The sequence below is a fragment of the Marmota marmota genome, unplaced genomic scaffold, assembly GCF_001458135.2.
Source record: "Marmota marmota marmota unplaced genomic scaffold, marMar, whole genome shotgun sequence".
In the NCBI taxonomy this organism is placed as follows: domain Eukaryota; kingdom Metazoa; phylum Chordata; class Mammalia; order Rodentia; family Sciuridae; genus Marmota; species Marmota marmota.
The window spans coordinates 48,170,527-48,186,904 of NW_025999977.1; the positions used below are offsets into that span (position 1 = coordinate 48,170,527).

Consider the following 16,378-nt stretch of genomic DNA (forward strand, 5'->3'; position numbering starts at 1 on the left):
ACACCTTCTCATCACAACAAGAGCCTATAAAATAAGCAAGGCTCTGAGTGTTCTTCCCTTTTCACAGATGAGAAAATTAAGGGTCAGAGTTTTTTGTTGTTTTGTTTAACAAAACTATAAGCATAAAGGACTTTTCTACATTTACATGGCTAGCATATGGTAGAGCTAGGTAGCCATCCTGCCTTCTTAGTAAGCTGCATCGCATCTGCTCTGGGGAGAAGGGAAGGAATCTCCCTAGTGATAAGGTAAGAAGAGCTTGCAGAATTGTGTGGAAAATCTGAAGATTCTTTCTGAAGTTGGAGTGGGTGCCAACTAAAGTCATGAGGATGTGGGGGACAGAGGAAGAGATTCCTTCTGGCTTTGAGATTTGGGAAGACCAAGGAGGATTCCCCAGGGAGAAGCTTTGCCCTGGTCCTATAGGATGGCCAGGGTGGAGCAGCGAGAGGGGATCTGATCCCTTGTGCTCCACAATGAAGCCAGCCAGAGCAGCACTGGGATGGTGCTCCTGAATGTGGCCCAGAGGACACAGAAGCACAGAAATGTGGCAGGAAGGCTGGGCAGCCAGTGGTTTGTCACTGCTTGCCACCTGTTGCCAAGGTTCCTGGCCTTCCAACTCCTATGGCTCTAAGTTAGGGGGGTGCCACCTCCAAGAGCTCCATCACAGGCCACAGTGAGAATCCAGAGAGCCAATGGTAAGATGGGGCACATGGCAATGAAAGAAAGGATGGGAACAAAAACAGGGAGGGAGAAGAGAAGAGAGGCCCATGGCAGGAGCACGGACATGGACAAACTTCCTCTTCCATAGCTTGCTTTCTGGACTATCTCTGAGGGACTACCAAGAGGTTTGTATGGGTTGTTTCTTTTTTTTTTTTTTTAATTAATTTATTTTTATTTTGCTCCAACCTAATGTACTTCACATAGCGACCCCTCTTCCAATGCCATGGACACTCCGGGCTCTGAATCACAATAGGTATATTTTGTTTAAGTTTTGGGTTTTTGGTCAATGAGATGTTAGAGTCTCCAAGCAGACTGACAGCTCCTCATGTCTAAATCCACCCTTCCTTTGAGAATCAGCTCATCCCCACCTTCCTAACCAGCCTTCGTTGAACCTCCTGGCCCTTCCCTTCTTGATCACAGGAGACCTGGTGTTGTGGCTGTTTGCATCTGTTTTAATCTCTCTTGACCACAGGCTTCTTGATGGCTCAGACTCCCCCTGGGTGGGAATCTGATGTTCTCCTCCACAGACGCAGTGCTTCACAGCTTCTGGCACATGGAATGCTCCAGAAATGAAGGGAAAGAAGGGATTGCAGTTTATCCCACTAGAGTCTGTCTCTCCATTTGCATTGACATGGAGCTTTAAAGAAAATAAAGCTTAATTGATATGTCCTGAATGAACCAGACGAAAAGTTACCTCCCGACTGCAACACATTCAACAAAGTGCAGAATTGAAATCATTATTCCTACTCTTATGCCAGTGAAATTTATCTAGTGTAGAAGGTGATTTTTCTCTTTTTGTCTTATTGTCAATTAAGATTCAATACCAGTTGTCATAGAACCTAGAATATTCAGTCTGTCAATGCTAGAAGCATCTTTTTTGGTTATTAACTTTTCTTGGGACTACAGAACTCTGTATGAAGGCAATGAGAGAGAGAGATACATAACATGTTACCTAGCTTCAGTGTGTATAGAACTCCCAGTCTGTCTCAGGACATTCCCAGGTTAATGTCTAGACAAGTTCTCAAAACATTATCCATAGATTTTCCTCATAGAACCATCTGGAAGGGCAGAAACCCTGAGGAAGAGACCCAGGACTCTACCAAGGAGCAGTCAGCCCAAGTGACTTTGACGTATGCTGAACTTTGAGAGCTATTGGAAGACATCAACTTTTTTTCATTTGCACAGATGCTAAAGCCTAGAATAACACAAATAAAGGTTCTTATCCCAAGTCACACAACCAATAGAGCAGACCTCAACAAGTACTTTTGATTTTATATTCTACAAAACAAAGGTTATACACCTATGACCTATATGCATAATATGTTTGCATACAAATTTCAAGAAGAACAACCTACTCCTGATAGTAGACTATTAAACATATGAAAACAATTTGAAAGTGAAATTCTAAAACCACACAGAGAATTACAGAATATTTTCATTATACTTTAATGTTTCTTGCCAATCTCAGCAACTCAGGAGGCTGAGACAGAAGGATGGATGTTTGAGGCCAGCCTTGACAATTTAGCAAGATACTGCCTTAAAATAAAAAAATTAAAGGGCTGGAATATGTAGCTTAGTGGTAGGGCACCCCAGATCCAATCCCCAGTATTGCAATTAATTGAATAAATATTAACAATGTTTCTTTTTCTATTAAAATACTTTATTATCAAATATCCAAATATTCCTGATTTTATGATATCATTTATTTATTTATTTATTTTTTAGTATATGTTGCTGGGTAGTTGTGTCAATAGAACTTTCATGAGTAGACTTATTTTTCAATGTTTTTGGACTAGAAAAGTTATTATCGAACACCATGTATATATTTTACTGTAAAATAAAAATGGCTTTGTTAAGTGAAACTAAGCGCCCTGAGGTTGAGTGCACTGATGACGGTGTAGTGACAATGGAGTATTTGTCCTACAGAATGCACAAAGGAAATGAAGATGAATGAACCAATGAATGAACTTGTTCTTAGACGAGCTGTAAGAAACGTTTGCTAAGGCCAAATCACAAAGCTCTTCAGGAAATGATCACTTGGAGTGATGTGGAATGACTTGGCAGGAACTCTTGTTACATGTGAATGAATTTTACTAAAATCAGTGATGCTGAATCAATGATGATCATATTCGATTCTAGATCTCTCACACCTGTCTCAGGGGCACCTGCCAGCTGCCTCACTGATACCCAACACTCTTTTGAGAAGAAAAATTTGTGCAACGAAAAAGGCTGAGATTCAGGAGAGTTGGGCTAGAGCCCAGCAGAGCAGCATTTGGCTGTTTAGTTGCCCCTAAGAACGGATCTCTTTCATCTGCAAAATGATAAGCAGCAGGGACTGAACAAGGCAGCCTCCTCTCTGGAGGACAGGTGTGAGGGTCAGGGCACTGAGCTACTGGTACGAGATGCATCAAAAAAGGTCCTTCAGTGCTACACTACATCCTGTCTGGCAGCTGGGAGGAGGGAATTGCTTTGTGCTTGGGAGGACACAGAACTCAGTGCTGAAGAACCTACTTGGGGAATTAGGATGGCACAGCCCCATGCTGCAGCCTCCTGTGCCACCGTCCCACCCTGGAATGCATAGTGGACTGCTGTTTGACTAGGGTACATTTTCCCATTAAACTTCACATCCTCCTCTGTATCCCATTCTACATTGCCATGGAACTTGGCATGTGAAATAAAATGCATTTCCTTGGCCCTCCAAGGGTAATTGTCAATCATGATGACAAACACAACTTAGGATGGGTTGTACATCATTTTACATCCCTTCTTTCCTTGGGTTTCTACCAAGTGAGGTGACATGACAGGCCCTCTTATTTCCACTGCATAAATAAGAAAACTGAAATTCAGAGAGGCAGAGATTCTGTAAACATAGTACAGCTAGAATTGATTCTCATATCTGTCGGATTTCAAATCCTATTTTATTTCCTTTTTTTTTTGCAAATAACCTTGTGACTACCTTTTGACTCAACCTGTGCTAGCCCAAATGATTCGTGATGAGAATAATTATGGAAGTCAAACTGCAAACATATATCAAAGTTTATTTAGGGCTCTTTACAGGACTCCAGGTGGTTCCTTGGTTCCTTTGGCCTTGATGTTATGGTAGCTATGCAAATTACAAATGGCATCAGTCCTCCAAGGAAGAGGACCCTGAGATAGGGACATTTCCACTCTCACACGGCTGCTTGCTTTCCTCTAGAGTTGGCCTTCATTTTAAAACTGTGGCCACTTCTGTGAAAACACAGTTAAAATTGCACGCTCTCCATCTTAATTCATGATCTTGATTTGGCAACTAAAATGATTGTTGGAAACAGGAAATTCTCATGGGGAGAAAATCAGGTACTTTATTCGGTTGATGAAATACAAGTTCTTCCCAGCCTATCGGCTGCAGTGCTGTGGTGGGAATAACAGAGCATCTGCTATAACTTCTGTGACCAGAGACACAGACATCCCCGTGTGCGGGGGTGTCAGACATTCCTGACAGAAGGTGTCCTCTTATCAGTTACAGAAGGCTCTGAGTTTGCACATGTCAACAGAAAAGGAAAGGAAGTGTACTACTTTTCTAGGGCTGCCATAGCACAGTACACAGACTACACGGCTTAAAGAAATGTATTGTCTTGGGTCCTGGAGGCTGAAAGTCCTAGACAAAGTCTCCGAAGGACTGGTCTTTCTCTGATCGACTTGTAGACAGCTGTCTTCTCCCTATGTTTCCCCCTAAAAGGACACCAGTTGAACTGCAATAGGACCCTCCCTAATGACTTCCTTTTAACTTAATCACCTTTAAGTACTTGGTCACCACATACAGGCACAATCTGCAGTGCTGAGGCTTAAGGGCTTCAACATAAGAATCGGGGTTGTGTTTGTGTGTGTGTGTGTGTGTGATCGTTTAGCTGAAATAGGCACTGAGCTTGAAAAAGTTGAAAACTATCATCTAAGGAATATTTTGTCTTCTAAGGCTCAGAGCGAAGTGCTCCTCCTACCACTGCATCACTTAACTTCTTGTGTTAATACTGTGGTTTGAAATCAACCTCTCTTCTTTCCATTCTTGCCTCAGCACCAGACACATGTGCCATTCCTCTTAGGAGTGAGGATAGCTGTGTCTTCTCCATTAGCTGGGGACCTGGAGAGTCCTTCATTCTTCATCATAGGACTTCCTGAGGAGATACACTAATGCCTGATCTGTGGCTGGCTCTGTTACAGGCCCTGGGGTTTGTGTCGATTGAAATGAGGTGCCGTGTTCCTCAGGACTGAAAGATGATAGCTGCATGGAACTGGGAAGGATCATGCCGCACCTGTTTTACAAAGCTCACTCCAGCAGCTGTTTGGTGGGTGGGCTGCCAAGGAGCTGCCTTGAGACTCCGGTGGAAGGGTTGGTCTGTGAGCCGCGTGGAAGTATTCCCCACTGGAGTGTGCATTCTGCCTTCACTCTTGGTGATGCTGGACAAATGGCCTCATTTTTTCTATCCCCTCACCCCCAGCTTTCTAATGTTTTCACAGCAGACCTCGTGTACAAGTGCCTTGACCTTGGGGATCAGAGGCTTCTGAAGCTGAGCTTGGTAGTTCCTGGCCTTGCAGACGGGTGTCTCCCACTCCCCAGCCCTGGCTGAAGCTCATCAGGATGGGTTCCGGAGCAGCTGAGGTGGAACCTGAGACAGTCAGGTCAGCAGCAGGAGTTGCACCAGGCTGGCTGCAGTGACAGAAGGGCAAAGGCCTCCGTCAGCTTGGCTCATCCCCACCCCACGCAGAGAAGGAACTGCTGCAGACTGCCCGTTCTCCAGAATAATCACTGTGTCTTGCTGAATCCTTGCATTTTTCAGAAGCATTAGAGGCAGTTTTCCTCATCAGTCCCTCTCCTGGGCCTCTTACATAACCCACATCTTTCTCCCTGCCTCTCCCTTCTAGCTTATCAGAACTTCCTTTTTTTTCTTTTTTCTTTTTCTGTGTATGTGGCATATTTCTTCTGTGATTCTTCCCCAATTTCTGTCCTTGGACAACTCCGGAAGGAGAAAAAGACTTTGCCTGGTTTTTGCCTATTTGACACAAAAGCACAGGCCAAGTTTGGATCTCACTATTAGGAGGCTGAAGTAAGAGGCTGCCAAGAGAGAGTCAACTAAGTTCAGAGAGTCCTATAGCCCTTTATCGAACAACAACAACAACAAAAACCACTGCACTTGGGGTGAGGTGGGGAGGTGGCAGATGGCTTTGGTACAAGAGCATGAGTTGTACCACAAAGCACGGAGCTATGCTTAACGTTCACATGGCCTCTAGCTTGGGGCAGGGGCTTTGTCAGTGCTGAATTCTTTCAGTAGAGGAAGGAAAGACCTCATTTCTTGCATTTCAATGATTTCTTCAAAGGCTAACCTCCTCCGAATTTAAACAAATAATGAGGAATAGGCATCCAGTGCTCTTCTGACCACAGGGTGATACTTCCACGAGTGTTAGTGATAGAAAAGTGACTTCTCATTTGTCTGTACATTCCTTGGGGCTAAGAGTAAAGATAGTCCTGAAGCACAGGCTAACTCCAGGTGAGAAGGTGGTAGAAGATGTGACTTAGAAAACTATAGTGACTGGTGTAACAATTTGGAAATGCATTGATCCCACTTCTCTGCAAAAGTATTGTGTATCACTTAAAAAATGGATGCATTTATCAGTATCTCTATATAAAGATGTCTATAAGATAATAATTAATTAATCAATCTTCTTAGGAATGTCATGGTGATCTTATAACATGTACACACACCATACCTTTCTACACACATTTCAGGAAATAATTTTGTATATACCTGTGGGGCCCCAGGTACACAACACTGGATTAGACATAAGCCTGGGTTTCTCAGTGGCCCGTGCAATAGCTTGTCGTTTATTTAGTTGGCTTTTAATGCAATAAGCACTTGCAAATCTACCAATAAAAACAGCAATTATGATTATGACACAGTCTATATTTCACCACACTGTCATTCCCCATTCCCTGTCTTACCTCTTCCCAACAGAAGCAACCATTGACCTGGATCCTGTATTTTTCATTCCTTTCTTTGCTTTCTTTTATATAACATTTTATTGCATTTATTTGTAGTCCTATAACACATATTTTAATTTTATTTTTGTTTAATTTAGAATTGTTAAAACTTATTTTGCCTTTAGTGTTTTTGCTGGAGTTTAAATATTTTGACTGCTGTGTAATATTTTATTGTAAAAATATTCCAGCTTACTTTCCATTTTTCCTTTGATGAGCATTTGGGCTGCTTTCAAGTTTTGTTGCAGCTGTGAGCATTCTTATACATGTCCCTTCTTGAACTCGGGCAGGAGTGAAATTGTTAGATCACAGGCTACAGGAAATATTTAGCCTCAGAGAAAATGACAATGTTTAACATTCGATACAAGCTTCTCACACACACATATGTATCTGAAGAGTTCATATTACCCCAATTCACATTTGCTCAATTAAATGATAAAAGCAATGTTTTTTTATTTGGTATTTTAGTCAGAAGTAGCTAAAAAATGTATTTCTTTCACATGTATATTGTTACACAGTATACACAAAATGGAAAGACTTAAGTCATGCCAAAACTAGAACCAACACAATTCCATAAACATAGACAAACCACAACACTATGACTTAAGAAAAAATCATACTTTATGGGACAGTTCCATTTAATGTTCAGGCAAAGAGTAGCTTCTAAATAATGTAAGAAGTTAAGACTCCATGATATAGGCATTGATGCTGAGGTATATCACACCTTTTCCTTTGAAATGGGTTGTTGTAGGAATCTGGGTTCTTATGGCATATAAGAGGGATCTTTCTTGGTGAAAAATCCCTCCCAGTTATTCTTTGTTTATTTATTTTTTTATTTTTGGTATTGGAGATTGAACTCAGGGGTGATTAACTGCTGAGCCACATCCATAGCCCTTTCTATGTTTTATTTAGAGACAGGGTCCCTCTAAGTTGCTTATGGCCTTTCTAAGTTGTCAAAGCTGGCTTTGAATTTGCAATTGTCCTGCCTCAGCCTCCTCGGCTGCCTAGATTACAGGTATGTGCCACCACAGCCAGCTCTCTCAGGTACTTTCCCTTTAACAGAGATAACACACACCCAACCTTTAAAAAGCCAAACAATGTTGTCATTAGAAACCTGCTAATAATTATCAGCAAACCCAATTATCTGATTCTTTGGTTTTTCACTAGATGTTATCATCTTTCAGACAGTATTCAGTGTTTTAACAATTACTCTTCTTGTTCAGAAACCCCTTGATTCATCCCTAAACATATGTATATGTGCACATGCGCACACACACACACACACACACACACAAATACTTTTTAAATACTTTTAAACTTGCATTTTTAAAAAGTGCCCATTTTTCTTTTTGGTTAGAAAACTGCCAGAATTGAAACAAACTGACTCCTTCCAGTTAAAATCCCACATAAAGCTACATTTCACCGAGACAGTATTTTCCAGCCCAGGAAATGAAAGGCTGGGCGCCCTACCTTCACGTAGAGCTGCTGGAACTCTTCAAGGTTCAGCCTCCCGCTCGGGCAGTCCTTGAGGAACCCTTTGTACCACTGCTTCAGCTCGTGCTCGTTGAACTCCGTGCTCTTCACCAGGTCCTCCATGACTTCGGGGGCCAGTTTGCTATTTTGTTTCCCCATTCTGCCTGCAGAAAAGCAAAGGGAGGTCATTAGTGCCGTGGCGGTGCCCATTTATAATTGAGGAGATCTGAGCAGCCCCTTAGCTGGGACTCACTCTGGGGTGTCTGATCACTGTCCCCCAAGTCGGCCTCACTCTACTCTGTGTTCTAGAAAAAATAGGAGCAAAAAAGACTCTTTGGACAGTTCAAGGGCTGCAAGGCTCACCCTTCTCCTTGTGTCACCTGTCACAAGGCATGGACCCCCAAGTGGAAACCAGGCAGCCATTCCTCTTTGTGTTGTTCGTATCGAGTGCATGGAAGCATTTAGTTCTCCGTCTGTGAGTTATGATTCATTAGCACTTGCTGCCCAGGTGTCTAATTCTACATTTAGATCACAGGGATTTTCAATGGGGTTAGTGACAAGAACAATAAGAAGACTTTATAACCAATTGATCAAAAATGGCTTGGAGCCAACCCCTAAAAACCAAAGGCTAAATGCTTTCTCTGATATGTAGATGTTGACTCAAGACAGGTGTGTTGGGAGGGAGGAGTAGAGGTTCACTGGATTGAACGCAGGGGAGTTGGGGGAAGGACGGAGGGATGGGAATGGGAAAGACAGTAGAATGAATTGGACATAATTTTCCTATGTTCTTATATGAATATACAACCAGTATAACTCCATATCATGTACAACCACAAAAATGGGAAGTTATACTCCATGTATGTATGATATGTCAAAATATATCCTACTATCATGTATAACTAAAAACAACAAATAAAAAAATATTTAAAATGGCTTAGAACTGGGTGTGGTGGTGCATATCTGTTATCCCAGCTATGGAGGCGACTGAGGCAGGAGGATCACAAGTTAGAAGCCAGCCTAAGCAACTTAGTGAGACCCTGCCTCAAAATAAAATAGAAAGGGCCAGGGATGTAGCTCAGTGATAGAGAACTTGCCTAGCATGTGTAAGGTTCTGGTCTCATTCCCTAGTCCACCACCACCAAAAGTTAAAAAAAACGGGGGTGGGGATCTGGATAAGTAATCATAGTGCATTTAGTTGACCTAGTTCTAAAGCTGTAGCTTTTTGTTTTCAAATAAAAATAACTCACATTAATTTCTACTTCTTTCATTTTTACAAACTTCCTATACTTCATCTTCAGAATTAACAAAACTTTAATGGCTTTTTCTAGAGATTAGTTGGTGAACTTTAGTTAACATGATTCCAAGTTATTGATAGGAAGGAAAATAATAGTACATAAGATAATGTTACCTATACTAATGATAGGTGTGTGGCTAACATCATATTAGCATGCTGGGGGATGGGAAAAAATTTGGAGTCATTCCTAATTTTTACTCCTCACATGGCCATTTAACTTATGTGTTATTTAGGGCAGTATTAATTAACCATGCTGTCTTTAATTTCTTCACTAAATTAAGCAGATATAATAAAGTTCTCTCAGCTTTACTGTGATGGTTAATTAAGAAATGAGTAGGTAAATAAAGACCCAAAAGAATATTTAGAAATTATTATAGTAGTTGTACTCGTGCTGGAAAATTCAGGATATATTTTTGAATGTCCTTTAAGATTTCTGTTTTATAATAATAATATAAGTAAAGCATGACAAATTAACCTCAGAGTGTTTCAAAAGGTCAAGAGAATCTTGAAAATCTGAGGGACAACCAGAATAAGAAAAATACCAGAAGATCTTTAAAATCGAGTCATAGGTGAGTGAGTTAAGTTTTGAAGAATTTGTGCAAGTGGACCTCATTCTGCAACATGCTTGAAATGGGTTTTCGATCCAGGCAGGTCTACACTTGCTACAGTCAAGAGGGATAATCTCATCACATACTTTGCAGTTATTATTTTTTAAAGCTTCTCCTAAAGGAGACTCCACACCCACTGTCAGTAACCTGCCCTAACATTGAACAACTCTCTCACCATAATAGAACCTGACCATGCTTGCTACTTGCAGGGAAAGCTTCCACCCGAGCCCCATCCTAGCTGCATACAGCACTGGCTGTCAGTTACCTTCCAAGCTCCTGTGTTTGAGAGAAGGACTTGGGGGTCAGCAACTATGTCCTTTACTGTGAAGCTTCTCATGTTTTGCTGTTGATTTCGAGTTCCAAGTCTCTTATTAGCAACTGTCTCTTAATTGTAAGTTGTGGGATGTCACAGCTGGATTTGGAAATCAAGTGGGCACTCAGGTGTCAGGGTTAATTAATTTGGGTAAGAAAACTGTAATTCATGGTTATCCTGACAATCAAAAAAATGTATTTTTGCCAAACCTTTCAGTACTTCACTTTGTCTTTTTCAGTAGAGAAGTATAGACCTTCACTATTAAACTAGAACCTCACTTAACAGAGAACCACTCAATATGGAATGTTGCCTGTGGAGTAGGCACTGAATGGAACGTTTCTCACACTTTAACTCTAAGACAACTGGGCAGCAAGGACGAGGGCAGCTCCCTGAATCTCAGCACACTGGGTGACTTGTAGATCACACAGCTCAGCAGAGCCAAGCTGGAAATTTGAACCTGGATCCACAAGACTTCAGTGCATAATCTTAGATTGGAGGACAAACGTTATTTCAGAGGAAGGAACAGGGGGAGCAAAAGCAGGAAGGTCAGAGGGACCTGAAACAGTTCCAGGAAGGGATGAAAGAAGGTTCTTTTTCTCTGCCAGACGGGCTGCCTTGTTTGGAAAAGACAGGTTTATTAAAACCACAAGCTCAGAAATGACTTTGTATTAATGATGGAAAAATGGATTAAAGGGTATTAAAAACCACCTCTCCCAAGAGCCTTTAGAAACTCAACAATGTATCAATTCAAGAAAACTGGAATTGTCCACAGATCATTTGTGATGCCTTAACTATTCTCTCTGGCTGGCAGGAGATAGTCTCTTCTACATGCAGGAGCATTGTCAGGACCATGAGTCACAGCTTTGGAGACTCAGTGCATAACTCCAGGCCAGGTGATTATGGGTCATGGTCAGTACCACTGCTCAGGTGTGCCGGCTAATGGGTGGATCATGCAGAAAGTCAAGTTCTGGCCTGGCTTGGCATGACATTGCCACTGCCCTCACCAGGCCTCATCAGATGGTCTCTGGAGTGATGATTGACCTCCTCCCTGAGCGCCTCAACTTCAACTTACCTTCCGCTCAGCTGAGTGAATTTCTGAAATAAAAGCCTTGCCATCTGGTTTGTGCCCTAAAACCTTCCATACTTCTTTTTGTCCAGGCTGCAGCCCCATCTCTTTAGCATGGTATAAGTCCGTCCCTGCCTCCTTGTATTCTTATTTTCTGCCAATCTGTCTTTGCACTTCATATGCTAACAGTAATGAACTGTTTCAGGTTCTAGAAGTGTTCCATACTCCCATGGCTCTGCGTATGCTATTCTCTTTTCCTAGAGTGACATTCCCCCTGTGTCTGCTCAGCGGCCTTCTTCCCCTTCTTTACGTAGCTTCATGTACCACTTCTGGGAAGCTTTCCCTGCAGACTTGGACACTCTTTGTCCTTGGTGTCTTCCTTCCCTTGATCATCATTTATTTCTCCAATGGATTATTAGATTCTTGGGAGAGGGGACTTAATTCTCTTTGCATCCTTTGTAATTTGTTCTGGGTATTCAAGAAGTATTTTTTGAGGAAGTGAATAAATTAGGGGAACAGAGACAACTGGCATATTTTCATCCCCCCCCCCCAAAAATCAACCTCATAATCTAGATATGAGGAAAGTCAATGCAGTCACAAGCTTAAGTAGAAAACTCCTCAGGGGGAGGAGTGTTGACTTAATTGTATGGAAAACAGCCTGCCCTCCCAGAGAGGGCTCATTTTCTGTTCTCATCATTTAATTCTGGGCACCTGGAAGGCAGGGCCTGTGTCTTTTATCTCAGGGTCCTCAGTAATTGGCCTGAAGATGGCACTTGGTGATGTTTGCTGGGTGAGTGGAAGTGTGGATGGATTGATGCTCCCACCTGTGCTGCTTTTGTTTGGGGCTGCTGTGACATGGGCCAAGTAGTGGTTCTCATTATGGGATCAGGTTGGTAGAAAGGGTAAAAATGACAGCAAATCTTTTAATATTCCCAATAAAGAGTTTCCATGACATAATGTGGGCAGCAGGGGCAGGAAGGAGAGTGCCAGCTCTCTCTCTCTCTCTCAAATTATCTGTCATCTTGGGTGAAATAATTTTCCTTCCCTCTTCTCAGTTTCCCTATTTAAAAATGAGCAATTTGGATCAGACAATCTTTAAGATTCTTCCAACTCCACCATTCACTGATTTTTCTGAACAAGTTTTGTGACTGTCAAATATGGGTGACAGACTTCAGATTGGCTTGTCTCAGCCCACATTGGCTCTACAGAGTTTTACCTGAGAGCCTGTCAGAACTTGAGCATTTTGTTGCCCAAGAAGGGAGGGGATGCAAACTAGGGTTCATTCCTTGTAAGCTGTTGTTCTAGGCAACAATGTAAAATGCAGCCCCACCCCAAAACTAAGGAATTCATCACTTTGTGTTTCAATAGAGAGAATTTCAGTGCTACACACAAAATGGAACTGGCGGAAGGGCTTTGGAGTTGAGAGAACTCCTTGAAGATAGAGCTCTGGGAAAGGAAAGTCCAGCCCCACTTACTTGCAAATGATCCCAGGAAAAATGGCATTTTTTTAAAAAAACAACTGTAGTGTACAAGAGGATTTCGTGCAACAAAACTAACTAATATAACAATGCTCTAAGAGAGAGATGATAGTCCCTCCTCTTTTAGTGATGAGCACTTTGAAGGCTGGGGAAATTAAACCATTTTCCTTGGCTCAACCAGCAAGTGAAGGCTAAGTGCAGGCTGAAGAGAGTCCTCCCGTGCTCTTGGCTTTCTAAAGCAGGACATCATCTTCTCTTGCCTGAATTATGCGACCACCTCCAACTGCTCTGCCTGCCTTAGGTCTGTTCACCTCCCACTCATGTCCTATCCTGTCTCAGTAGCAGGTTCCAGAGCAGAAGAGGCAGAGCATGCAAGAGAGTATACTGCAGGAAGGTGGGGGGTGGGCAGGAGAACTTCCTAGAAGAAAGTTTCTAGCAGGAGGCTGGGAAGCACCTGAATCCATTTCTTTACATAGATTCTTTGGTGTTAAAGAAGATTTGGTTAAAGTGTGTGTGTGTGTGTGTGTGCCTGTGTGCACTGCTCTGAGCTCCTTCCTTTCCCTCTCTATTTAATTCTAGCTCCCCAGGACATACCAGGGCCTATTGACTATAGTGAGGCACACAGAACAGCACAGCGAGCTCCTCCCAGGTAATCCTGCAGTCAGCCTGGCTGCCTCTTGGTGAGATTCATCTAAAGTCTGAGTGGCTGAGATGGAGCAGCACAGCCACATGTGTAGAGACACACAGCATAAGCACATCAGTGGGTAAGAGGCTTGGAAATCGGCCCAGAGCTGCAGAAGAAAGGGCTTTAGAGACTAGGGCTGCAGGTCCCAGGAACGCATGCGATGCCAGCTAGCATGGAAAGAGACTTGAATGGGAGTCCAGCTGGTTCTGGTACTTGATGACTCAGGTCAGCCTTGAATAAATCAGGTCCTCTTTCCAGTCCCAGGCTCCTGACCTGCACATGAAATAACTGCAAGAGTCTGGCCTTGCTCATGCTTCAGTTCCTGCCTGGTATGACCTTTTTATCCCTTGGCACCTGTCTAAACCTTAGTCTTCATGCCAGGCTCAGTCTAATCTTGCCTCCTCTGTGATCCTTCTCTACTGGCTTTTGCCATGAACCCAAAGGGTTTGACCCAAAAGAGTCCAGAGGCAAATCTTTCAGGCTTTGGTCTTCTTCAGTGTGTCATCTTTGAATTCTTAATGTTAGACCCCAGCACGGGGACCTTGAGACAAAATCAGGAATGCCAGGAAGGGAGCAGAGAGAACCTGGGTCACTGTGGTTTTGTGTCAGTAATGATCAGGGTACAATTAACTTAATGGAAGAAGGCAGAGAACCCCAGGGAAACTCAGCTGGGCAGACATGGCTAGGCATCTTCTGAGAGGCCCTGTGTTGACATGGTGGGATGTAAAGGAAGACACGGTCCCACCCTTGAAGGACTCAGACCTGAACGCAGGAGATGTTTGCAACTTCTGGAATGTGAAGTCTGAGAAGACGAGCTCTCACAGCAGAGAGCTATGGTGCACAATGGGGACACAGGGACACAGGGACACAGTCCCACCAAGCAGGCAATTTCACTTAGGACTGTTCCAGCTAAGAACTCCTAAGCAGTGTTTCCTAATCCTGCCTAGATGCCAGAATCACCCCTGGCTGCTTTGTCAACACGGTCCATGGGACCCTCCCTCAGGGGAAATCTGTACACATCCTTGCAGCTCAGGCGAATATGATTGTCAACTTGGGGTATACTGCTGCATAGCATGAAGAAAAGCCAAAGCAGATGATTTAAGCAGAAAACACCCAGAGTAGTGCAGACGGAACCCAAGTTCCCTCTGCTCCCTCCCTGGCATCCCTGATATTGTCTCAAGATCCCTGTGCTGGGGTCTAGCATTAAGTATTCAAACCTGACACACTGAAGAAGACCAAAGCCTGAAAGATTTGCCTCTGGACTCTTTTGAGTCAACCCTTTGGGTTCAGGTTAGAGGTTTGAGGCTCAGGACAGTGATGGGTTCTCTCAGATCCCAAGGGCAGGTGATCCTGAGCTGAGAAGCCAAGTCTTCTACCCAGTTGGGTGTCCCCCCACCTCTGCAGGGTGTTTTCCCTGTGTCAAACACTCAAAGTATGTTTGTCTTTACACAAAGGCGTTGAAACCACCTCCGTCACCAAGTCCTGTGAATCCTATATACAAATGAGACTAGGTTTCCAGTTCAACAGTCGTTGAATCAACACTGACATCCATGCCTCAGAGTTTCCCAGCACCTTGTCTGCGGCTTTCTTTTCTAATAAAGTTGAATATCGGACACTCTGGCTCTTTCTACTCCTCTCGTCTTCATCCTTCCAAAGTCAAGTATTCACAAGGCCCCAGCAGCATTTCCCAGGGGACAGGGAGAGTGTTGATCACAGGCTGGCATTTCATGCCGTGTCTGGAAACCAGAGCAGCTTCAGGAAAGAGAAGTCTTTTTGCATGGTGTTCTCAGTGACATTGCCTTGAACCTGAACCTTGTGGGATTACAACTGAGGTTCTGGCCTGCAAGCATGAAATAGGCAGCGAGGCACAGACTTCATCCTTGGGGACTCAAGATAAAAGGAGAAAGTACATATTTGATCTATAATAAATGAGGAAATGAGAAAAAAAAACCTTTGATGGCAGTGGCACTGTTCAAGCAGGTGGCAACAGGTGTATTCACGAAAGGGTGATAAAGACATGGAGGTAAAGGTAGAAGTGGTCCCAGGGATCTATCATCTGATCCAACCCCTTTTGTCTTCTAGAGGTTGCCAGGGGGAGGTCAGGGCACTTATGCCAGGGAACATGGCAGGCTGTAGCAGAGCCCAGAGTGCCCTCAGCATGCGGTTTGTAGGCTGCTGCTGTGCCCAGGCCTTTAATCCTTGTGTACTGAGGTGGGTGAAAGTCCTAGGCCCTGTGGAATGGGAGGAGCCAGTGTACATGGCCAGGGTGTGAAGAGTGGTCTCCCTCCGTGGGCTTGTCCTAGTTGCTTCTAGCCACATTCCCACCTGAGCTTGCCCTCTGCAGGGCAGGGCCTGAGCCTGAAGTGTTCGGAGGGGTCTTAGCTAGACAAAAGGCACATCCCTGACTCCAGGTGGGAGCTGCCAGTGGACATTAGTTTTTGGGTCTCGTAGTTGTTCACCAGCAAAAATCCAACTGGTAATGTGGGAACCAGGGCTTCTGAAACTCTGATAAAGCAAAGGGTCAAAACTGACAGCTCAGACCAAGAAAGGATAAACTTTTCCCAAGCATCTGAGGAGGAGAACTCAGGCCAAAGCCTTCTGTGTAGCCTGGCGTCAGCCTGTGTCTTTTCGAAAAGCTTCTTCTCAGTGTCCTTGCACCCCATTTTGTGGGTTCCCTTTCCTTTCTATTATTATTCTATTGATATCCCTTCTAGTTTCACTTGGACTGAGTTTA

At 43.4% G+C, this 16,378-nt stretch overlaps 1 protein-coding gene across 2 annotated transcripts in view; it reads right to left on the bottom strand.

Annotated features, from left to right (window-relative positions):
- Vsnl1 (visinin like 1) overlaps positions 1–16,378 on the bottom strand; it is a 102,036-nt gene that overhangs the window by 52,513 nt on the left and 33,145 nt on the right. Inside the window, exon 2 of one of the 2 annotated variants that reach the window (XM_015479955.2) lies at positions 8,198–8,364. In XM_015479955.2, the coding sequence (XP_015335441.1) occupies positions 8,198–8,359 (162 nt within the window). In that variant the 5' untranslated portion in view covers positions 8,360–8,364. Of the gene's footprint in view, positions 1–8,197; positions 8,368–16,378 lie in introns of those variants that run through there. The other variant, XM_048804785.1, reaches the window with a different exon arrangement.